At 41.2% G+C, this 25,005-nt stretch overlaps 2 protein-coding genes across 8 annotated transcripts in view; both read right to left on the bottom strand.

Moving 5' to 3' along the window:
• Positions 1 to 1,669: 1,669 nt before the first annotated feature.
• Positions 1,670 to 14,431, bottom strand: EPGN (epithelial mitogen). 5 transcript variants are annotated; one of them, XM_068940936.1, is made up of 6 exons: positions 11,848 to 14,431; positions 11,246 to 11,359; positions 8,692 to 8,778; positions 5,889 to 6,009; positions 4,982 to 5,134; positions 1,670 to 4,668 (listed from the first exon to the last, which is right to left on the bottom strand). In XM_068940936.1, exons 1-6 carry the CDS (start codon positions 11,972 to 11,974, stop codon positions 4,614 to 4,616), a joined length of 657 nt encoding a protein of 218 aa, XP_068797037.1. In that variant the 5' UTR covers positions 11,975 to 14,431; the 3' UTR covers positions 1,670 to 4,613. The 5 variants fall into 5 exon arrangements, with proteins under 5 accessions (XP_068797037.1, XP_068797038.1, XP_068797039.1 ...); XM_068940937.1 differs by having other exon boundaries at positions 11,246 to 11,335; XM_068940938.1 differs by lacking the exon at positions 8,692 to 8,778.
• Positions 14,432 to 15,729: 1,298 nt separating this feature from the next.
• The window catches only part of MTHFD2L (methylenetetrahydrofolate dehydrogenase (NADP+ dependent) 2 like), a 37,569-nt gene continuing 28,293 nt past the window's right edge, over positions 15,730 to 25,005 (bottom strand). For all 3 annotated transcript variants that reach the window (XM_068940932.1, XM_068940933.1, XM_009683849.2), the window contains one exon: positions 15,730 to 15,983. In XM_068940932.1, the coding sequence (XP_068797033.1) occupies positions 15,871 to 15,983 (113 nt within the window). In that variant the 3' untranslated portion in view covers positions 15,730 to 15,870. The remainder of the gene's footprint in view (positions 15,984 to 25,005) is intronic.

Genomic DNA, 25,005 nt, shown 5'->3' with positions numbered 1-25,005 from the left:
TGCCAGTGTCTCTATTAGCTAACCATTTCTTAACAGGCCTGGAAGGTGAACGTGGATGGTCTATTGGCTACAGCACTACAAAAGGGCTTTACAAACCTGGAGCCGATACCCTGATGCCTCACATTCATGGGACCTTAATCCTCTGTCTTAGCTCTCCTCAGCACATCATCCCCAAAGCACTGCCTTGCTTCACAGGAAAGCTCTAAAGAGAAACGCATTAAAGACTGTGAGTTTCAGGGCTAACCTGAGCAATCATAAACTTAATTACTAAATTAATTGTTTTGCAAACTTAGGCTTCCCTATCCTTGTGGGATTTTTTCCAACTGCAGTGTATCTCATGCACTGGAAATGAAACACAGAACAGGTGTAAAGAATTATAGGAACGTATGAAATGTTGCTCAGTCAAATGGCTTTTTTACAAAATGAAGAGCCACTGGAAAGTAAGTAGTTTCACAGTCAGTTCTTTGGACAGAACCCAGTACCTATTCTCAGACCATACACTAGTTATCTTGCGCTAGCGACATTAACGCAAATCAGGTTCTTCTTTTAATACACACAAGCAGCAGCTGTGTTGCAATAGTAAGTGGAAAGGATCAGAAACCCTTCTGTGTTACTATGCAAATCATATTTTTGGTTACTGAGAATTAGAGAAAACCTCCTCCGAGAGAATACTGTCTCCTGCCTGCCTGCCTGCCACCAGCTCTCTTAGACCTTATTCAGAAGCCTCTGGCATCGTCTGCAGTCACTTACTGGCTATCTGACTAGATGGTCCTGCAGCCTGACTTGCTCCTACAGCTCAGATTACTCATGCAGCCACGTGAGATCATGGGCACCAGTGCACAACGTAGCAGTCAATAGGATGATTTTCATTGCTCACAGGGACACTGTGTGCTCCATCCACCACTGGTCCATCTCCATCCAAGATTAAAAGTAGCATTTTTCAAGAACAGCCATTTCTCCATAGGCTTGTATCCAGTCATTTTAAATGGACCTTGCTGGGATGAGGAAAACTGCAGGCCACACAGAACACCTCAGTAGAAACGGAAGTCAAATTCAGGGAAGGTATTTGAGTCACAGCCAAGCGTTAGCAACAAAGTACAAGTGGATGTTGAGAGCAGACACCAGCGAAGCAAGGAAAGGGTTGAGTGGCTTAAGAAGAGCTAGTCTTCAGAGATCCACTGCAAGAAAACATACCAGTTTGGCTTCCAGCAGCCAGAATCAGATACAGGGTAAGTGCTCTGTCACTTTAGAGTGCAGCTCTGTCACTTAGAGTGCAGCTCCCAGCCTTTAGCGTCTCTCTCTTGACCCTAATTAGGCAGCGCCCCCAACAAGCCTGATGCAGGTCTGCCTTGGAGTCACAAACACACAGGCTCTCCTCATATAATTACAAAGTGGTTTTTTTTTTTTTTTTTTGCATGTGCAGCTACTGGGAAGAACTACTTTGCAATTTTGTCGGCTATGCCTCAGAGGAGTCCGTGCCCGACAGATAAGTTGGGAAAGATGATCCTGATCCTCTCACAGGCCAGTTCTGCAGGAAATTCAACACTGTAAGCAGCAACACACAATACTAGCCCAGTAGCATCTGTCACTTATCAAGGCAGGGCTCAGCATGGCTGACTCCACAAAGCAATGAGGCAGCACAGACTTCCTTAGCAGGATCGCTGCATCAAACAGCCAACTGATTCATTCATGCAGTGATGCTTCAAACATAGCTTGGGCCTGAAGAAATCCCTTAACACAGCAGTGACAACACTCTTCTCCCACACGGGCTACAGCCTGTAAACACTCCGTCGAGTGACAGAGGAAGCAGTCATCTGTTTTGGTGGCACCAGTGCTGGATGTCTATGGAGACAGCAACCTGCTCACACGTCACGCTTTAGTACATAGGGAACATAGCAGCCGGGTGATGAGGAACCCATTTCTGAAAGCCTCAATACCACTTGGAAAAAGAAAACAGAGAAATAAAGCAAAGACCGCCTTTCTCTTCTTCCTTCCATTCCTTGTTCTTCCACTTTAATCTCCTTCTACATGTGTACTGTCAAAGTCCCATTTTGCATGGCATGGATTCATCTGGTATTTTACTCACGAGCTTTTCTTCGGTTAGCATAAAATCACAGCTAAGTTTCACAGGAAGCTGTTCTAGAGCTGCCTTGGACCAGAAAGCAAACTGGAAAAACACCTCACAACTTAAGCGTCTGTACTTCAGGCTTTCAAATATGCCTTCACTTCCAGCTGGCTTACATGTTTAACCAACCTTAAAAAAAAAAAAAGTGAACGTGCGTTTCTCTCAGTACATAGTACCTCACTGTGATCACTAAGTACTTCAAGAAGTACTTAGGTATCCTACTTGGCTAGTGGGTATCTAAAGGATGTCAAAAACATCAGTAAGAGGCTCTACAAACAGTTAAAACAAACAAAATCCATCTCTGTGCCAGTTTTTCAGAATAAACAGAATTCTAGTTGTTCAAACTCCTTAACAAAAAAAAAAAAGTTGTGTGACTGTGTGTCCCTGCTTCAGAAACAGCATCTTGGATGCCTAAGGCCTGTTCCTGCAGAATTGAGTGCAACACTGACAGTGTGAGTGTAGAAAGAGACAACTCTCTCCGGATAAGGAGATCCGCCCACATTTCAGAAGTTTTGTGGCTTTTCCTGCTTTGGTCTATCTAGCAATGAGAGACAGATGAGAAAAATCTCTCACCTGCGTTCTCCTGATTACATGCACATTTCTAATAGGTATTTCAGTGCAGTCTCTGTCATGCGTGAGAGTGCATGAGCATTTTCCTTAGGGTCTAATCATACTCTCACATTATCATATATAAAACAGAATACATTAAGGCAGCTACTGAAAGCTGAGGCAGAAACAGGGAGAGCAGAAATTGCCTTTCAGTAGTACCAAGAAAAAGGTCAGGAGAATGGAAACGAACAAACAAGACAGATCTGAATATTTATCTTGAGATGGAAAAAAATGAATAGGCTGAGAGTTGGGAAATCAATTCAATACATCTTGCAAAACACTCATGTCAATGCACAGAGGAAAGGACTGGCGTGTCTCTCCATTCAGCTCTGCACCAACAATCCTGTCAGTTTATGTTCTTGCTGCTGGCTCTTGTTTATTGCACAGGGAGTCCAACCCATGTGTGACATGCTATTATTTACTGCTACCAATCTAGAGCTGAGACAACTCAGCTACTGACCAGGATCCCCCTGTGTGAGAAGCCAAGTATATCAGACCACTGAAACGGTAAATGCATGTTTCCCCTTTCAAAGCCCCAGTCATTCAAACATATTTCACCACTACCATTGAAGGCTCTTGAATACACAGATTAAATTTTAAACAAATGACACGCATCCTTTTTTAAAAGTGAACTCACATAAACAAACTCATTTTTCCAGCAAGGCACCTAAACTCAGGAGCCTACATTAACCCATACAAATTGCAAGGGTTTCTGAGGTACCTAACTGCCTCTTTCTTGTGGATGACTAAGTAAAGCAGATGAGTCTATAATGTGCAGTGTGTATATATATATATATATATATATATATATATATATATATCTCTGTATGTATATAATCTCTAATAAGTAATCTGGGCCAGGGTAGAACAAAATCCCTATGGTCATTTCTTTCTTATTTCAGTGGTGATACTGTGCATATACCATGAGAACAGAGCAAAGTAAGTTTGCTTCCTGGATAGAGCTATATTGGAGTTTCCTAGCAAAACTCCAGCTTCCCTCACAACTGGAGTCTTAGTCTGAAATCATGGTCCAGGAAGGCAATGTTTTGCCTGAAGGTTTTGGGACTCTGATGAGCCGCTATGTGATGTAAAGGAAGAGTCAAGTTCTTGGTCAGTGAGCACACTCAATATCCATTTGGAAAAAGATGTCCAATTTCTTTGCTTGTCAAAATTGAAAGAACTTGCAATGCCCTCAGACCTCATGATCTGATTTCCCAGGAACTGTTTAAATTTTATTCTTACTTTTAAGCAAGTCTCTGAGGACCATACGTTTTCCCCAGTCCAAAGTGTTTTACCATTTTGTCCACATGGCAATGAAAGCCTACGCTCCGCTTAGCCCATTGGCGATATCAACAGTATTGAAAGAGGCAATTCATGTGTTCATCCAGGCACATACGCAGCAGATGTTGTGAAAGAAGAACCCAGGTGGCTTCTTGACAGCGTGTCACGTTCAGGAAGCAATTCCATTGTGAAACAGGTTGCGCTTTTCCACCAGAGGAAAAGTAAAGGAAGGGGTGGTGGGGGGAAGACCAGGCCAGAACACTCTACTAGGGCTTGAAATGACTGAATAGCTAAAACGAACAAGTCCTTCCCTCAGCAAACATGAGCCACAGCAGAGCGTTGAAAAGGCCAGAAGTATCCTCAGCTGTTTTGAGCTGCTCGTATAGCAACCTTTATTAAAGATAAAAAGTCTTTCTTCAAAAGTGTGTGGAGCCCATCAGTTCTGCAGGAGTTCCTTTATGCACCTGCTGTGCCATTCCCTTTATGTCACCTCATCAGTGAAGCTGGGGTACCTGCTAGATGGGCGCGGGATGGCCTCCCAAGTCAGAACCTTCTGTAGTTTACAGGCAAGTTGGTTAAGTGTCCCAATGCCAAGTCTTCACAATGCAGTCTCACCCATGCAGACTTTGTAAGGCGATTTCAATTTTCTGCATCTAAAACGATAACGTGATGTGATTTTAATCAGGTAAATCTAAAACCACAGTAGTCTAAACAGAAATCAATTTTATCTGCCTAGCTCATTTAAGCAGCCTCAATGAAATTCATGTTTTGGGCAGTCACACAATTATTTCACCCATTTGGCTGACAAGAAAACAAAGAAACTGAGCGTCAGCTACTTTCAGATCACACAACAGATGAACAACAGAGGCCAGAACACACTCCCAGTTCCCTGATAAAATTCTGCACAGCTTTCTTCCCCGCCATAGGTCAGATGAAGGTAATCAAAAGGTTACCTATCTTCCGTACCTCTTTCTCACGTAGCAGTAGATGATAGCAAGTATCCCACTGGTCAGAATTCCTATACCAATTCCCACAGCAATGTAGCGTTCGTAAGAATTATGTGCATAGGAATTTAGTGTTAAGTGTTCACACCTCTCTCCATTATAACCTGCAAGGCACCTATAAAATAAATTTACATCAAGTAAAATTATACAGAACTTCTTTTACTTTATATTCTAGAAATATGTTTTGCATTTGATCAGTTTTAAGCAATTTAGAGTGAGTCTCAAGTAGGATAGGCTGAAACTCATGCTCAGTCAGAACCTCTCAACGCCACCAAGACTACTAGTTATCCCAGTCTATCTAGTTTAAAGCTAGCTCAAGCACTACAGTCACAACAGCAAACGCAGTCTAAACACAACCTCACCCGAGAGGGTGTGGACAAAGAGCACTGCGCTTTGCTGCTGTAACATCTGCCGTGGCCAAAGCTGCCCAATACGGACCCAGAAAATTCTAAGCATATAGTAAGGCCCAGGCTTCGTTTGTAAGCAGTTGCAGAATAAGGAAGTTGCAGCTGCTTTCTTCCAAGTTCCTGCCCACTTCACTGCACCCTATGAAAATCTAATCCTTTAACTCTAGGGCCAGGTGAGACTTAAGATGCTTTCAAAGCATTGATTTAGAAAGCTGTGGATCTTCAGTCTCCCTTCCTTGGTATTACACTGGCCTGGCACTACTGTCTCATTAGCAGTCCTGAACCAGCATAACACTCAAGCATGTTCCAATCTTTAAGCCTGCAAGTACTTTACTGACACTTAACAAGTTGTGCTCTGCTAAAAAAAATAGTCACATTATATTATTAACGTGCAGCAGACAAAGAAACAACACTACTGTTTCTACTTCTCCAAGAAGTGTATTTATAAACAGTGTTCTTTACTTGCATATGGGTTTCCTCAGTTCACTGTGAAAAGCACAGAGCCCGTTAATACAATAGCTGTGGTGCTCCTCAAGACAGGCTTGCATAAGCTTCAAGAGCCTCGGTTGCTCTGTATAGTCTACTGCGAGAGGTAAAGAAATACCATGTTATATTTGGAAAAAGTCAAATCACTTAAAAATATTTTCACAATCCAAGAGAGACAAACATTTACTGCAGAAAGACACTTAACACACAGATTTACTGTGATATATCTTGCAAGCCAGTTCAGACATTGCTCAGCAAAATGAGCTTCTTGGACACAGTCAATTACTTCCTCTTGAGAAGCATGTGTAAGAAAAATGTTGGAAGACTGACCCCAGCATAACATGAACATTATCCAACCTGCAATCCATCAGAACATCAATCCCCAGGAACAACAGGGGTTTAGGATGCAATGATAGCATTGCTTGAGTCTCAGTATGTTTCCCAGTCTGAATTCAAATAATGGATTAATTCCTTTTTTTCTTTTCCCCACTGGAGGACAAAAAACTACTGCATTTCTAATATTCCTGTCCCTCAGCTCTGCAGCTACAACTAAGCTATGAATGATGGGATTGCTCTCTTTACCTAGTCTCCACAGTCTAACATTAGCTGAGTGTTCGGTTCTGCTTGTAAGCACCAAGATTCCCCAAATGGTCTCTGCATCCAAAAGCAAGCAGGTCCCTGACTATTCAGTTTCTAAAACTAGATAAAAGTCATATGCATTCAGGTTAGTAAGCATGCTATTGCTTTGAAAGCACAGAAGTGACTAGCTTATTCCCAATCACGGAAACTCAAATGAGAGTAAAATAAAGGTTAAAAGTCTTCTTTGGGATCTTAGAGCAGTGTTATCTACTGATAGAGCAGAGCCTGAGTCCAGGCGTGATGTATCCTGGGATGCAGAAGAAGTGCAGAGGCCAGCATGAATTTGTCATGGGAGCAGGGGTGGGGCAAACAAAGAGGAAAAAAAGCTTCATAGTTACAGGGAGTATGTTTGAACTGGTCTCTCTCCCCAGTTAGAGAAATCACTGGATGGGGTGGAGTGCCCAAGCAATGCCTTACTGTTTCAGGGGCCTATTTTAGTGATGTCTAGAGGAGATTTCTTAACTGAGCTTATGTCAACATCAGCTTTCAGTTATGACCACAGGAAAAATAACATCAGGCAGGGAGGTGACAACATCTGCTCAGGCTGACTAAACGATAGCGCAGTGAGCAGAAACCTTCCTTTCTGAGTAAGCACTGAATCAAGGTTCAAAGATATTACACTGATGGAACTATTGTCAGAGATGTAAGCCTCAGGCCGTTCCTGGCTGCTATGGTCAGCTCAAGACTCCATTACGCATTTCTCAGGAATAACAGTATCAATCCCCCAATTTCCTGACCAAATTCCAGTTTGAGTCATTTCATGCCAGGAGTTCCCCTATGTGCTCAACTAGGCGAGTTTTTCCTCCTATATGCCAGCTGCTTCTTAGAGTTGACAAGTGATGGTAAACAGCTACTCTACTCTAAATCCATACGCCTGCATTTCAGGGCACTTCAGAAATTCAGATGTGAATCAAACAATGTGGACACATAAGAGGCTTGATGCTATCACTATTACTCAGATGACACAACATTACTTTGAAAACAGTGTGCTCTAGAATCTCTCCAAGAGATAAATCACACCCCCCAGCTTGTGAAGGGACATACAGGGAACAAGAAACAATTCAAGTCTTCTTCCTGCAAAGAATATGTGGGCTTACTCCTCTTTCTCAGGAAAAGCTACTGAGGTAGAAAAATATGCCTTCATTTAAAGAACTTCTTTGGGCTGAGAAAAAATTTTACAAGTTCCTCTTTACACTGTGGAAAAGGCAGCCCTAAACCTAGGAACATAATGCCACACACTTTTGGTTTAATAATGCAACCACAGTTTTGGTTAGTAATCAAGCGGCAATACATATATACTGAAGGATATGCTGAGACTTGGGCCCTATCTCTATCACACACTGCAATGTCGTACGGAAACGCCTCAAATGGCTCGCAGAACTGTGTACAGCATCTCCCAACTCTGAGCTCTGTGCTACCACAGTTAGATTGCCCCCAGATGATGAAACCAATGCAGTATTTCTACTCTAAGAAGCCCTGCATTGAGCAGACGCACCCTTAGCCTTGAATCACATACTCCGCACGGAAGGGAGTCAGAGCTCTGTACACGTGAGCTCTAGCATCAAGCTCTGGCACTCTTCTGGCTGACTCAAAACACTGCGGACAAGCTCAGGAGACAGAGCTCTGCAGACACCAACTTCAGAACATGGGAAATGGCACACTTATACTTCCCTGTGCCTCTCTTCAAACACTCATGCACCAATGGATCAGCATCACAATTTTAGCACAACGGAGGCCAAATGCTGTACTACACGAAAGCAAATCATAAGCCTTAAACATAACCTTTTATGGCTCATTTCCTGCCATTCTATTGAATGTACTACTCTTCTACTGGGCCCTGAGAAGAGTTCTGTTGCGGAGTTGAATATTTCACTTATTTACCTGCCACAATGGAAAAAAATAAGTGAGGAAGATCCAAGTTTACATGTCAAAAGGCACGGATATCCCTTCTGCTTCAGTTTTCGTTTACTTCACTTCTGCCTAGAGGTGGCAGCATTCCACCTGCCTACTTTTGGAGGAAAACTTGCTTTGCATAAGTATGCAATACTTCTTCCCCTAAGAACGATCAAAGTCAATACTGCCATTTGAAACCAAGGTCAGCCTAAAAGAAGCCTGCCTAGAAAGCATTCGAGACAAACACCTTGCCATGCAGGCCACAACGGAACAACACATTCCTCCTTCATTGTCAGGAGTGAGACTTTGTCCAGTGTGGGTTGCAAGGTCACATCTGAAATGAACACACAAGAATTTTAGGTGCTAAATATTTTGACATTGCGAAAGCAGAAATAATTGCCTTAAAAAGAATGATGAGTCTCAAAAACAAAGACTTTCAATCTAACCCATTCCAGAACATTATGCTGATTCATATCACATTACCCATCTAGGTGATAAATAAGCTGTTGAATAAATGCATCCATGTGCCTTTTCAAGTCGCGTGAGGGGGAGAAAAAAAGCATGCTGTGTAAGCACTTGACAGTCACCTGCAACTGAGTCATTCAAACAGATAGACTTGACAAGAGCTGACATGAGATCAAAACGACAGCACTTAGAAACCTGGGCACGCCAAAACTGACAGACTAACGACAAAAAAGAGTAAGCCATTAAGACCATGACAGCTAAGCCTTCAGGTATGGTGTGTCTGGCGGGAACAGAAGAGCCAGAAAGGGGAGGGAAGGGGTCAGCCCCAGTTCAGGGCTTCCATTACAGGCCGCATGGAGTAAGCCACTTGTAGCAATGAATGGATCTCATCTTTCCGCAGTAAAACTAAGCCCTTCGCAGCCTTCCCAACTCCTACCTAACCATTTCACTGTAAACACTCCCCCTTCAGCAGGGACTATGCCTCCCCTTTACCAAAAGCTACGCCTCAAGTTCTCGATCCATGACTTGTCAGCCCCCACCAAGCATCCTTTCCACAACCTTTCCCCCCAGCTGACCACATAGCCTAACGTTACCCTGCCTCAGCACTGGCTACAAGTCAAGTCTGTACAACGTATAAAGTAAGGAAATGGAAGATGATCCAGTAAATGGGAGGCAAATGGCTTTACTGTTCACTGACCAGAAATTACTAGTTTTCCATAAACTGCATCTCAGTCCCTAGGGGACGCGCAATTACACAAGAAACTGCTAGTTCCTCCAGTGATGCTTACTTGGGAATCAGTTTTCTTAGAATCCAGTATTACCGAACTTGGACTACAAATTGTAACTTATTATACACCCACTGGTACAGAAATAGCAGCTACAAGAACAGGTTATAGGGACACAGCCACTTCCTTTGGTAACCCTTTAATCATTTGTTAACGTCTTCTTTCCGGAAACGCTGCTTCTTGTCGTTTCAGTGGCTGTATAAAAGGTCTGCCTACACATACCTTTAACAGACTGGAAGTGTGTGCTTGAGCGGGTCTGAATTGGTGTTGCTATCTCTGAGAGAATATTCAGCTCTAAGTGCAGGCATCTAGTTGAGATGCACAAGTAATGCTAGCATAAACGTAGATGGGACAATTGCAGACTTGGTTGTGTTCACTTAGATAAAACTCTTATTTGTTAAAATGAGATGCATAACTCCTGCTTTATAAATACAAACACCAACGAGCTAATTAAGGAATCACAACATACATTTCCACTTCGTTATACTGCTATTTGCTCTGTAACTCTGGAAGAACCACATCACAGATAAATCCACTAAGCCAGACCACAAGTCTTGGGCTAATGAAGGAAACTACTGCGCTCAAAAATGATCATCTCTGACTGTGTGCGTGTATGTGTGAGAATGTATCCATAGCACTGTACCACAAACTACAGAGAGAAAAAGACCAGTAGTTTGACTTGCTTTGAATTATGAGGAAAAATGAAAGCTTATGTATTTACTAAAAAGGCTTGCAAGACATCCGGAGATGACTTACAATTAACAGAAGATTATTTGTATGCATGTTTATATTCTTTCAAAAGTACAAAGACGTTAATAAGTATCATGGTTAAAATCCTTTCCTCCTTTACTGACCTGCCAAAACCTCAGTTCCAGATTACACTGTTCTCCAGAAAGTAATGACATCACTAGCACCTGAAGTAACATCAAGAATGCAGTCTGCAGGATAAACACAGTGCTCTAGTCTCAGATCTTGGCAGGTAAATAGCTTGAGTTCACATTTCAGTCAGAAAAGAAAAAGAAAGAAAAGAGAGCTAGCATGCTGAGAAGGGCTGTGGAAGCTGGGATAACCGAAGAAAACAAAACTGTAACAAAGGAAGAAACTACTGAGTAACAGTTATGAGAGATGTTATTTCAAGTCGTGTTTGCCACAGTCCCTGTTGAGTGCAGAAAGATTCAGACTAAAGAGAGCTAATAGTCAGAAACCCAGCAATAGTTAAAATTAACAGGAACGACCATCAGAAGTGCAGAGAATCTATCCCAAGTAGCCCTAAAATATCTTTTTCCAGTTATGACTGGGTTTGGAGAAGCAGCTCTTCAGCTGCTAAGTGCTGAGCCTACTCCAGCTTTGTGACAGCTATTACCTCAGAGAGATTTTCAAGGCTCCATGGGGGGGGGGGGGGGGGGGGAAAAAAAAAGGAGGCTCATCTCACAAATACAACATACTTCACAGCTCAACATTGTCTACATAGCAGAAGCATTATGATAGTTATCATCAAAATAAGAAAAACTATTTTTTTCAGAGACAATAGAGAGAAACAAAAAAAAATACCTTCAGTGTTGTTTTTTGTCCAGTTACTCCATAATTCTGCACTGAGGGATGAAACGGTAATAGTTGACTCTTCACTCAGTGCCCCCATTGCTGTATAATGCAAACAGATGCTTACTGTAACAAAAAAACTCAGCATGTCTATTCAAGGTTCATTTGACCCAGAAAACATATACCTGCAATACAGTTCTGATATAATGCAGCAAAACACTAACAGGTTTCTTTGCAGTGTTCTCACCTCAAACCTCCTTTTGTCACACCATAACTACAACTACGGAAAAACAAACTGCCATTTGCAGAGTTCCAAAATATATATCCGTTCTGTTTTCAATTCTACTATCTTATGCAATTCATGACACAGGCACCTGTAATATATTACAGATGTTACACCTATTTACTGGTCAAAGTAGTTCCCTTCAAAAGAATCTAAATTATATCTATCAGTTAAAATTTCATCTAGGCTTAAAATTACTCAAGTAATTCAGCTTCATAACGTCTTCACCTCTTTCCCTCCCCCCCCCCCCATCGCTTAGTTCAGAAAGAGTAAACTATTGTTCAACAAAGCCTTGTATTCTACGACATGGAACAACCTCCTCCAAACCTACCTTTCAGCAAAATATAGATTAGCATTCCAAATGCCATTGCAAGCAGCTGCTTTAACACCTTCTCAGCTCTTCTTTCCGGATGGCTGGTTTGCTCTGCTGATCTGTACTCCTGTGTTTTCTCTTGCATTTATATACCATGAAGCGTCATCTGCTGTTCTCACCAATCAAAAAAAGGTGCATCTGGCAACAACCTCAAGCCTCGAGGCAACCACACATTTATTTAGGATACTGCTGTTATCTAGCAACAGGATCAGCTTTTCTTTTGAAACTCGAGTTTCCTATTACCTGTGGGCATAATCGTGCATGCAAAGATATAGTTTAAAGACAGACCTGGAATCTGCCAGAGCAGATCCACAAAACACAGCAAAATAGAAAACCGAAAATGATGGATTGCAATGAATGTGATCTTTCTTTCCCTGAGTAATGTAGGTTCTACATTACTTCTAGAACTACTATTAGCATTCAGGATGCTACTGTGGAGCTGAAGGTCCAAGGGTTAGCCCTTTTTTGGCTCAGGTTCCTTCCTTGGTCCTCCCTGTACTTCAGTTCCCTGTCATCCAGAAGAACTGCGAAAACAGCTAGAGCAAAAATTAGGAAGTGATCAGACACTAAGATAACGGGTGATGCTCTCCATCAGCGGATGCCGGCAAGAGGCCTTTGATCACAGGCTCTGGAGAGCCTAAGGGGCATACTATCCACTTTTCATTCACAGCTTTTGTGCACACAATATCTGAAGCAAGGCAGGCTACCAACCCGGTGCAAGGGCTGGGATTGCTGGCTGGAGCTGCGTGTGGTTGTGCAGGGCAGAAGCTGAGAGCTGGCAAAGCACAGGCGCCGAGAGAACACCAAGAGGGAATGCTGGCTGAAAAGCATTGAAGGAAAGGAGGAGCAAGAAAACTGCTGCCCTCTATGTTAAGGGATCCCTTTGTTATTGCTGTCACTACACTGATATCAGACTTCATCCCTACTTTTTAAAGGAAGTTGGTATGCATAACTAAAAAAAAACAACAAAAAAACTTCATATATAATTTCTTCACAGCTGTAAGATAAAATTGACATATATCATACATTTTTTATAATAGTCCACCCTCCACAGCCCCAAATTCAGTCCAACTTTCTTGGTCACAGGCAACTTGGAACAAGAGAAATGGGCCCTCCAACGGGTAGTGAGATAGCCAGACATTAACTAGAGTAGATATTCAAAAAGGCTCAGTTCAGTATCATATAAACATAGGAACAATCCCAACGTTTCCAGCTCTCACCCAAGCAAAGTTTGTAACTTCACCCCAGCAATAACTTTTATTTTTCAACTTGAGCTCCAGGCAGCAAAAACATTTCACAATGCATTTATTTTTTTAAGCCAAATCTGATAGATGCTCTAAAAACTCTGGTTAGCTCAGTTTATCCCTGTAGACTGTATTCTCCTCAGTGATCCGTGGGACTGAGTCTAACCACTTCACAAGTTCAGGAAAAAACACAAGCTAGTTATGCACATTTTAATTATGTGTTCTCCTGCTCACGGACTGCATTCCAGGAGGCTTTTCCCTTCCTTAGATAGCCTGAATTACAGCATGCCTGCACCCTGATAGAGCGCAGCTTGTGTATTCCCCACATCGACAGCAATGTTCTTGCCTACCTGGATAACCTCTGCTATCAGTCCCAAGCAGGGGGTAAATCACATGAGCCCTGCTTTCAACACTCATAAGCACACAATGGGAACTTAATCCTACTTGAATCCAAGAGGTGGCTTCAGTATTAGGCAATAGAGCTGGGTGCGGTATGCCTGTGAGAAGGGTTCAGTGGATGAGGCTGTGCCACCATCTGCCATGGGGCCTTCACGCCTGGATCAGAGCTCACCAGGCTCCAGCACATGAGCATGCTTTTCAGGCTGGTGACAGGCTGTTCCCTCCAGATGCCACAACGAAGAGCACATTCACACAGAAGCGTCCAACAGCTCTGAACACAGCGTGCAGTGGAGTGAAACCTTGATCTCACTACCTTTGCACAACGCCAGTTCACCCAAGGCAGGTGAAAAGAGAAAAAGAGCTGAAGATGCACAATAAGCACTTTGTAGAATACAGAGACTAATTCATGTGACACAAGCAAAATGGCAGAAGTTGTTATTCTGCCAAAAATACAAAGAATATTTTAGTTAAAACAAGCAAAATGAGCATGGATCTAGGACAGTAATGTCAATAGCTTAAAAAAAAAAAAAAAAAAAAAAGGTAAAGAATGACTATCAGAAGACCTGCATCCCTCAACTCCTAACAGAGTTATTAAAAAAAAAAAGAAAACACACACACACACACACACCTGTATTAACACATTTCTCACAATAAGATGAGCATAACAGTGATCAAGTTTTATTCCTCCTTAGCCACCGATAGATTGACCATTTAGTGTCTTATCTTCATATGCTTTGATCCTGCTAACATTTATACCACTCCTTAAATTTCAAAAGATAAGCAAGCATCTACAGGATTGTAGATTAAAATTAATTTCTCAATCTCTTTTGCAAAATCTGTATTAAGCAAAAACTCTAAAAAAGATCATCAGAAGAATAATCAGAACAGAAGCAATGCTCCATCTTTTTTATTGTAGCAAGCACATTTGTTTGTTCAAAGGGAGAAGTATTTAACCACTTTCTTTTTTTTCTTTCAGACAATCTATAATCTACTGGCAAACAACAAAGGCTTCTGATTAAAGTAAACTGAAATTATCCCAACTGAAATAAAAATGTGAAGGTAACAGCCCAAACTGACTCCCGCTAACTTTAGTGGGAAGTGGCATAGGCTCTTCATGTTAATAGTGAACACACTTTGTCAAATTGGCTTTTTGCCAGTAACTCCACTCCAACTTTTATATTGTATTAGACTATCTTAGATCCACCTTTGGAACTAAATGCTTTGGGGGGGTGGGGGGGAGGGAGGGGAGGAGAAAGATGATCATCCCTCTCCCACTTATTTTCCCAGTTTCTATTTTCTTTTCAGAGCAGGCATCTTCTTACCCCCACACAGTCCTCTGTAAACAGCAAATTTTGTAATCAGTCCTTTGTAAGCAGCAAAATATTGAGGCCAAGCAGTCACAGGACCCAGCCTTACAACAGGAACTAAGAACCCTTAATGCAGTCACAGAAGATAAAAGACAGTATGTGACTTAAAACTCCAGTACAAACATTTCATCCTGGATCAACTCCTGCTTTTTTTTTTTTTTTTGTTATATATAAATATGCTTCCACAGTAGTTTTAAATACATTCTAATGATCCTGCTCAGTTATCTATTCACAGCTTTTTTTGGTGGGTAACAGCAGCATACACTAACATTTTGTCAATCATCAATCTGGATACTGAAAGACCAATTCCAGCCTCAGTTCTAGCCCCTTATTCACGCCTACCTTTTTGTATGTACTTAAGGTCAGAATTTTGCCCATGATGTTCAAGCTTACATGACAGTTTTGAAATGCATACCCAGCATCTGTCTTCATGTCAATATTACCGCCTTGCAGTTGAAACACCAATTCTAGTTTTTCACTCCTTAACGGCAGAAATCTTGAGTCTGTAAGCGTCTTCCAAGGGATACAAATTTTCACATAATACCTGAGATGGCTTAATGACTGCGGAACCTAAAGCATATTTTCAAAAGAAACTTAGCATGTTGAAACCTAGATTTCACACAGTTTGATCGACACTGAGGGTCCCAAGAGCTTAAGCAATTTTGTATATTGCACCCATCCCAGATACACACGTATATCTGTAAATCATGCATTGTTCTTCATTTTCACACACATACTTGACCAACAATAACATATCTGCAAAGGCTGCATTCTCCAAATCATTTTTCCTCACAATAAGTCAATAGGAGGTAACACAAAGTATTTCAACATTTTGTAAACCATCAGGTTCAATATATTTACATGAAAAAATAAATACCATGTAGAAATAAATATCTTTGTAGTAAAAAATAAGTTTCGTGTATCAATAAATAGAACAACTTGGTTTCTTCTTCCAAGGTAGCCAGCTTGCTCTAGTAAATGAGTTTTTTAGCAACTATGAGTGTGTTCTTCAGAAGCATTGCAACAGTCATAGGTCCTACCCCTCCTGGCACCGGAGTGATAAAGCCAGCTTTCTTCTTCACTTCTAAGAGAAAAGAGAAAAAGGTATTGACTGAGAACATTTCCAAAAAACTTTTTTCTCCTTCCGCTGTCCCTGTATGCCTAATTGTCCACAAGCATAAAGGACTATGAGTTGGAAAGTGCTGAAGAACACAGAAAAAGTGCATCGCAGCCACAGCAGTTTCAGGATACAATCAGGACCAGGGCTGCAAGGTAGTGTTCCGCATTTGAATGTTATCATCAGTGGCTTAGTTCCAGGGCATGGTTTCACAGTCTGATCCACTTGCAGAAAGCTATCCTTTCCTCATGGGAGCACAAATGCTCACACAGCCTGTGGTCAGCCAGATCAAAAGTTAATTCACTGAACTATTTTGGTGAGGGGAATTTTCAACTTCTTGATCGGGGTAATTAGATGGTTGTAGGAATGCTTGAGCGACACACAGGCAGGCCTGTCGTAAGGGGGCAATACAGACTTGCATCGCTATATGCCAACTGGGCTACCACACCTATGGTATCCAGGAGAGCTATGAAAGCTGGGGATCTCATTCAGAAAGTAAAAAGACAAACCCCAAAGCTGTGTGTATTCCTGAAGAGCAGTATTCAGAGCAGGTAACTACTGCTGTAACTATCAAAACTAGGCGCACAGCATCAGCAACAGATAAGTCACCTCTTCAGCCTCTTTTCCTCCCTCTGGCTTGCAGCCTCTAACAAAGATATTAAGCAGGCGGAGAACTGTAGCGGGAAAAAGCACAGTTCCCTTGCTAACTTGTGTTTTGCTCTTTGTCCAGACTACGAAGTAGAAAACAAAAGTTTTGCCTGAGGAAAATCAGATTCTAGTGAAAAATTCTGATTTTGACCTTCAGTAATAAATATTCAGCTCCCTCAGAAAATGCTGTGTCTATTTGCCTGGCTAGATCTCACTCAGTCAGCATCTTTTCCTTCTAGAACCTTAGTTTCAAATAAAAGAAGTTACACTTCCAAATCTGTTTGGGGGCCTTCCCTCTCGAGACCATAGAGGGAAACCCTGTCACTGGAAGCCCTCTGAGCCATGCAGGTTTGAACACAACCTTTACCCTGAGATATATCAACTGCATCTTTGCCCACAGTGAAACTTTGCCCCCAGTTAAGAGAAATCTTTTCTGGCCTTAATACTTAAAGTTTCTTTTGACTGCAAGAGTTTACCTTTGTTACTAGGACGCCTATGCTGAATTTGGATCTGGAGGCACAGACCTTACTGAAAGGTCAAATCAAGGAAAACTTTTAAGAAGTAATTTAGCCCCAAACATGAACTATGTCAGACTATCCAAAGGGTATACTTATACTCACGTAAAGTACTAAGAGATCAATATGTAGGGCATGTTGGGAGTGGGGTAGGGGAGAAAAAAAAGCAAAAAGAGAAAAAAAAAAAAGAGAGAGAGAGAAAATCATTTAAGGTCACACCTGTCAAATTATCTTCTTTGTACTAGGAATTAATATAATGTAGCAATAAATCCTGATTTCACATTCATATCTATTATGCAAAATGTAATCGACTGGAATTTCAGGTTAACTGTAAAAGAGCTACATGTAACTGGCTGGGAATTTATCACATGACAAAATGTAATGAGCAGTTATTGGCTAATAAAGGTTATTCTGAATGGCACATTACCAACCAGGTTACTACAGAGTTTCTTCTAGAGTGCCACTGTGAGAGGTTTTTTGGTTGCTTGGAAATAATTTCCCAGAAACTCGCCCCACTTATTGCCACAAAGTGTATGAAATGAAGTGGGGGAGGCAGGTGCAAATTTGCAATGTAACTGAACCCTACATTGCGCATTACTATTTTCAAAATATCATTTTTAAAAGGGCACACAGACACAGTGGAAAAAACTGAGCAAGCTTAACTGACACAAGCACATATTTTTCCACTGAAATAACTACAAAGTTGAACCTATACCCGACCGTGAGAAGCTATCAATGGCTGGAACATTAGGCAGCTTGATTTTTGGAACAAACAAGATTCTCGTCGTTGCTTTAAGTGTATTCATCTTGAATGGATGTAGCGCTCTACTGTTGAGAATAAATTAGTTTTACAAAAAGAACTATTAAAAGAGAACTTGAAAAATTGGATTTTGTTTTATTAGACAAAAACAATTATTAGATTCTAGAGGTTATTAATGGAATACAAGCCGTCTCCAAACTCCCAAGGGGCCTAGCAACTGCATTCACAGAAGTTAACAGTAAGTATCTTACTGAACTGAGCAGCAGAAGATTAAGTCTCATTGAAGAGGGCTGGTAATTACAGCTGGGAGGGTTTTTAAGTACCCAATTGACTGGTATCACCAGATATGCTGTTAAAACATTTGGAAAGGTAAACAAATCGCCATGCGGTTTTTTTACATTTAAATGCTAACAATGAATTAACATTTCACATGGCAGTTATTCTTAATATTCTCAAACGCAAATAATTTGTCTTCTTATGAGTTATATTATTTTGAACTACCTACCATTTGAGATGGGTGTTTACGGTTATTATTATAGTTACTACAAGTTTCCAGGTGAATGTCTTAATTATTGAAATATACCCACATCTGAAGTTAAAACCATAATAATTAACATACTAAAACATTTTAGGCATTTTAAATTAAAGTAAGTTTGTTTCCATGGCAATACTGCATGCTTCTCTGATCTTATTCAGACTACTCTTATCTTACTTAAAAAGAGGTGCAATCCACAACTGGACCATGCCTTATTTAAAGAAAGCCTTCTAACGAATATTATGTACAACATTCATTGCCTCTACTACCAGTAACTGTGCTCAGAAGTAAACATGCAGCATACTGTTTCCACAAGTTGTTGGGAAACTTCTCCACCCATACTCTATCATGACGGAAATCACCGTGGGTCAGTCAGCGCGGTGGAATCCATGTTTTATATCAGTTAGCATACAACCACCTGGATAGTTTATTCACAAAAGGTCATCTAGGGACCAGACTTTTAAATGAACAACGGGCACCTAAGTAGGGGAAACACCATCTGATGCATCTCCATCTAAAATAGTAAATATGGATATGGTGAACGCAACTCTCCAAAATGAATGCCAGTAAGCAAAGGCGGGGGGGAATGATCTGGCCCGCAAAAAAAAACAGATTTTCCTTTCTTCGTGCAGTGTAATAGGCCAAGCACAGTCCTAAGATCACACTCAAACGTAACAGATTTCATGATGGCAAATGAGGTGTTGCACTATCAATTCCTCCAGAGGGTCTTGCTAATGCTTCTTTGCCCTTAGCTTTAACTCAAGTTTCTGGACACGCACATAGCTGTCCCAGCCATTTTTCTAGCTATCCAGAAAACGTTAGTACACAAATTAGGTGCCTACAGGGGAGGAGCTGCTTTTTTGCAGCATCTTTAGAACCTTAAAAATCTTCCTTTGATTCTTCAGAAGAAATGAAATGTAGATTATTTCCTTGAGAAACAGGATCCACTGCTTTGCGAACAGCCTTCATTCCTAGGTTCCTTTAAAGCTAAGGACATCAGACATCTAATAGGGTTAATCACACTAAGGGCAAGTCTCAACCTGAAGTTAGTTCTCGGTCTTGTGTATCTGCATTAACCGATGCAGAAAAATTCCTGCCTAAGCACTGTTTCCACACAGCTTTATTAGTCCCTGTAAAGCTACTTTGGAATCACTGCATCCATGCAGCGCTGCATAAGTGCTAATCATATGCTCAGCAGTCCCAGCAGATAATCCCATGCTGGGCTGCTCTGCTCTACACATGCTGGGGTTTTTCCTCACTATGCCCTGCGGCATGCACATACCAGCAAACACCTCCCTAATTTCTCCCAGTTCCTTCTTTTTGATACTGTTACCCCTCTTGCTCTTACTGAGGTAATTTTAAAAGCGCTGTAAATGAAACACAAGGAAATACGGGCCAGTACTCTAATCCTTACAGCACTTTCCTCCAACAGGAAGCAAAAAAGCTTCCCTCGGCTTCTACCTCTAGAAACCAGACAACGGAAACACCTCAGGAACAAAAATGAAGCAGAAAGCTATGCAGAACAGCTACTTTTGCATTCAGCTAATTAGCACAGACAGGTGAATGGGACAGTGCTATAGCTTTTGGACAATAAGCAGAGGCAGCAGAAATTCAGGATACCAAAGACTACTTCCTTAAACACCTGCACAAAGCACTCTTCTGTGGAGAGGTACCTAGACTTTTCAATCCAGGACCTGGCTGCCACCAGTTCGCTATTAGTCAGTCTAGCGTTCTGACAGCTGCAACCTAAAATCAGCGTTCCTATTTAGCTAGCTATTCCTCCTATCTAGCTAACTGTTCTTTTACAACTCTCCTTGGCTCAAACATCCAGCCGTTGCAATAGGTGGTCTACACGAGAATAAAGTGAAGCATGCTAGGATTTCAAAATATGCAGAATGAATAGAAAGCTTTCTGAACTTGCAAAACAAAAAAACTTCTTTTGTTAGCAGAGCATAACAATAAGCAATGCTTCCTCTGACTTTTGCTTAGCAACAATATGCAGCAATAGCGAAAGCAGCTGAAACATCATCATTGTATTTTCATGACCACTGCCGGGATAAGCTGCACAGAGAAATAGTTTGGAAAGGATTCAAAGACCTATAAAGAAACCTACAGCCTGGAAAGATAACACAACCAAAGCAAGGCAGCAGCAAACAGCCCTTGGAAGCAACTGTTGTTACAAAGCTTGGATTAAATATTTCTATGCCCTGCAGACTGCAGAGAAGGTGCAACTGTACAGCACCAGCACCATTTCCACTAAGAAGCTGGCTCAGAAAATATTCACGGTCTCTCTCTTCAATTGTACATCTGCACATGCTTGAAGGAACTTGTACAATTACCAAATTCCTTTGCAGTAGTCAGTCCTGTAGCTGTTCAGGACAGAATATTTTCCTTGTTTTTCATTAAATCAATACATTCATTTTGGTAGAGGTGATCTGTCCAGTAGTGATATGCAGTTCTTGTCCATTCTCTCCTTAAAAGTATCCAATACACAAATTCCCTGGTTTCCCTGCATTCGTTATGCACAATCATCCCTCATTAAAAGGAGATCCCTAATACATGCCCATCACCCTTGACCACACCGGTCATTTTGCCAAGATATCCTCTTCCGCTGTTCATTACTGGGAACCTCTCTCTGCTCCTGGTAGCATCGTTCTCTAGAGTCTCTCTCTTTTATACTATCTAGGTTGCCCCAAATACCAACAAGGCAAAGAATTTTCATTTATAAAACACTCCATTAATACTGTAACTACATCAGGTATGAAATTTCAAGACTTTTTTTTTTTTCTATATAGGTATGTAATAAAAGGCTTAAACCTGGAAAACCAGCTTTACTATCTGCTTTGTCGGAGATGAGAAGAATCAAATTCATAGAAGTCTAGGTAGCAAAAGCTCTCTTTCTCTTTAAAAGAAACCACATTACATTTCTGTACACCGTAATTTTATGGGCCTTTCTAGTTCAATTTCATTTAATATTAGTGAACCTTATTTCTGACAACATTTTTGTCCTGTGCCTGAAAGGTATGTGGATCCCATAACGAGCACGGCACAATTCAGCAACAAACACCACCACCTAGGGAAAGTTCCTCATCAGCTGTCAAAATTGCAGTAGCAATTTGAGTTAAAGCACTGAAGATTCTTCCTCACTGCATTACAAGCCTCTGTCACCATATCTCTACGAGTCTTCTAAACCTGATCAACTACTAGTAGGATCGCTTATGGGTGATGCCAGTGTACTTTGCCATCAGACTGCAGAAAACCTTTGAGATGGTTCTTGGTGCACAGCTCAAGAAGGAGCTGTGAATCCAGAGCTCCTGGAAAATGGCCACTGCCACCTTGCAGGTATATACCACAACCACTGGGCAGGTACCACGGCAGAGGCAGTGCAGAGGCAAGCAGCTCTCCACAGAGGCACCTCCGTAACAAAGGTCAGCTACTACATCGGTGTGGTACATTACCGCCCTGCTCTACCAGTCACTCCTGGAAACAGTGTTCCACCTAATAAAGCTGTTAAGGTTAAACGCTCTGTGTAACTTACTGCTTTATTTCACTCTCCCGGTCTGTTTAGCTCTCCTCCCCCCTTAGCTTTATTGCTGTGGCAACAAACATCCTATAAAACAGGGCCAAGTACACCCACACAACGCATTATCCTGTTTGTAGAAACATGGCCTTTCTTTCTGTGACTGAAACTTGTTGCCTGAAAGTAACTTAACAAATTTTTGCTGGCAGTAGTCTAAGGATGACACCACTTCTCCTCCCTGCCACTTCATCCTAGTTGTTGCGGCTCCCAGAAGTTATAGGACTCTTCTCTGGACCACGCATTTCGGCAAATTCCCAACATAAATAGGGGTACACTCAACATGCTGTGCTGGTTATTTATGAGGAGATGCAAATTCAGTCTGAGGCATCCTAGCAGCATCAGACCTGATACCTCAGTGCTTCACAATTGACTTTCACATGCACAATGTTTTTTGTCTTGTACTTTTAGGTATCTTGGAAGTCCACATGTATGTAGTCTCAACAAATACCCTTTTTAAAAAAAAAAAAAAAAAGTGGAAATAGTTTAAAGTGGAAAAATAAGGAGGACATAAGGAAAATGGCAAATATGGTATTTAAAGGCACTTCTGTCCAGCATGGGATTTTTGCCTGGAATGAATGGTTAACCCTGACAAGCACAGAGGTGCATGGATGCCATGACTAACAAGCCAAATAATTCAGCCACTATAAAAGAGTGACGTGCACGAGTGTGTTTGTTACAGCCTAATTAAGTGAACTGAGCAATCTTGATCCTCCTTCTCACGCAGCGGAGTTTAAAGTATAGCTGAAGCGTACTGCTTGCCTTGAGTGTGCATGCACATACAGACCAGCATATGCCAGGGCTCTCTCCCCAGCCCAGTGTGGCACGCACTATCAAGGGAAAGCTCTCCGGCTGTGACTGAAAGTATGCAGCTCAGTTGCCTAGAGCAGCAGTGGACATGATTCAAACAAATGCAGATTTTAGAATACTGACTTCATGATTTCAAAACTTATTTTGGAGAGCTATCACATTCCCTTGGCCTGTGGTAGGAATTAAGCTCGGGTAACTGCTGAAGCAATAAAACCTTACCTTGATTTTAAGAATGGACAACATTAACAAAAAAGATGCTATTAAAACTCTTGTTTTAACATATAAAAAATGTATTTCAGTTTCAAATCCACCCCTAGAGACTAGAGAACAATATTCAAGTATTGCTAGGATATGATAACTGAACGAAAACAGTTGCTACCCATCTAATAAAGTGTATTTCTACTATGGGAGATTTTCAGTCAGATCACCTGGTGAAGTTACCCACACTAATCTATTTCTCATAAATAAGTCTAACCTATGACCGCTCATTTAAACCTGTTCCCCACCACCACCCCCGACACATTTTTCTACATATAGGAGGGAGTTACGGGAAAACAGATATTGGAAGGCTGCATTGTGTTAAACAGGTGTTCTGTGTCGTGCCATCCATTTATATATCGGGCCTCAACCTGCAAAAATAATCATCGCTTGGACTTAAATATGAACCTAGTCCAATGATGACAAGGCGCAAAAGGGTATAATGATTTAGTACACAAATGTACCAGCTGGTTCCCTTTCATAACTGCTTTGTCAAGTAATTGGCAAGGGTGATTTACTTTTTGGTGTTCAGAACTGTAACACATTGGAATTTTGTTGCTAGTGATTTAGTGAAACTTCCACCGATACTAATGAACTAACAACAATTTCCCTTTGGCAACGCACAGTAAAACGCTACATAGAACTGTAGAGGCATAATCCAAGTTGAAGTTCCTCCCTCTTTTTTGGATCTTCCCTCCCCCCAGGTCAAATTCTGAGAACAACCCACAGCAGACATGACGAGACACATTCAGTGCATTGCTGAAACTCTGAATCATGGCCTGGCCATTGAATTTAGACCTACATTACATTCAGAAGGCCATACATTAAAAAAAAAAAAAAAAAAACCAACAACATCCAAAAAATAGAACACACGCACCACCCACAAAAAAAACCACATGCACCCCACAACCAAGCTCCCGAACGTTACATTTTGTTTTTCACATCTACTAAAATGAACAAAAAAATCCTGAAGATTCCTTCTATTTCATTTTAGTTCAGAACTGAATAGCGTACACACCTGATACTTGTGATTGTACAAGCAGGACAACAGCAGAAATTCTTCCTGTATTTTAGAAATATTTTTCTACTGGAGGTCTACTTTAAACCTGCAGTTATTCATTTCCAAAGACATGCTGGGACAATCACTCAACTACACTCGTGCAGGTAATTTCACTGACTTAGACAGGTATCATGTATGAGTAAAATAAGCAGGAATTAAGTGATGTAATTTCATGTATATGCAGTGGGCTAGAAACATTTGGAATATAATCAAGCTTTGAGACAGTATGCCAGCCAAGATTTTAATAACCATAAAAAAAAAAAGTGTGGGCAGTTTTCATACTTATCAAAATAAGGAACTGTTGAGAACCATTAATAATGCAGGTAAATGCTGTCTAAGCTTCCCACACACAACTCTGCCAATAAGCTTTAATTTTCAATTGCAACAATCCTGCTATTCCAGTCTGCAGCTTCTCCAGAACAGAGATATTTAATCAAGTTACACCGTGAACTCGCTCTGCAGCACTTTAAACATAAAAAGATCAATATGTAACATGACTTGTTATCTCAGGCTTGCCTGGACCAGGGTTTTCAGGAGCTTAAGATCAACCCACATGAAACCTTAGCATAAAGGAAACTTCTGAAGCAGAAGTTAACGTTTCAAACACAAGTTAGAGCGAAAACCTAAAATGATGTATGAGAAACTGTGGTATGATTATACTTGCTATGAACAGTGGGAGACTCTACATTTGTGAAAGAGTAGAGATCATTTTTATAGCATACTCTTGAGACGCTAAACTGATTCACAATGGAGTATGGAAACATAGCAGTGCGGTGGTAGCAATTACATAGAGAAGCTTCTCTATCAGACACCATCTACATCTTTT

This window comes from Struthio camelus, chromosome 4 (assembly GCF_040807025.1).
Source record: "Struthio camelus isolate bStrCam1 chromosome 4, bStrCam1.hap1, whole genome shotgun sequence".
Lineage (NCBI taxonomy): Eukaryota > Metazoa > Chordata > Aves > Struthioniformes > Struthionidae > Struthio > Struthio camelus.
This window is presented reverse-complemented; position numbering and strand designations above follow the sequence as displayed.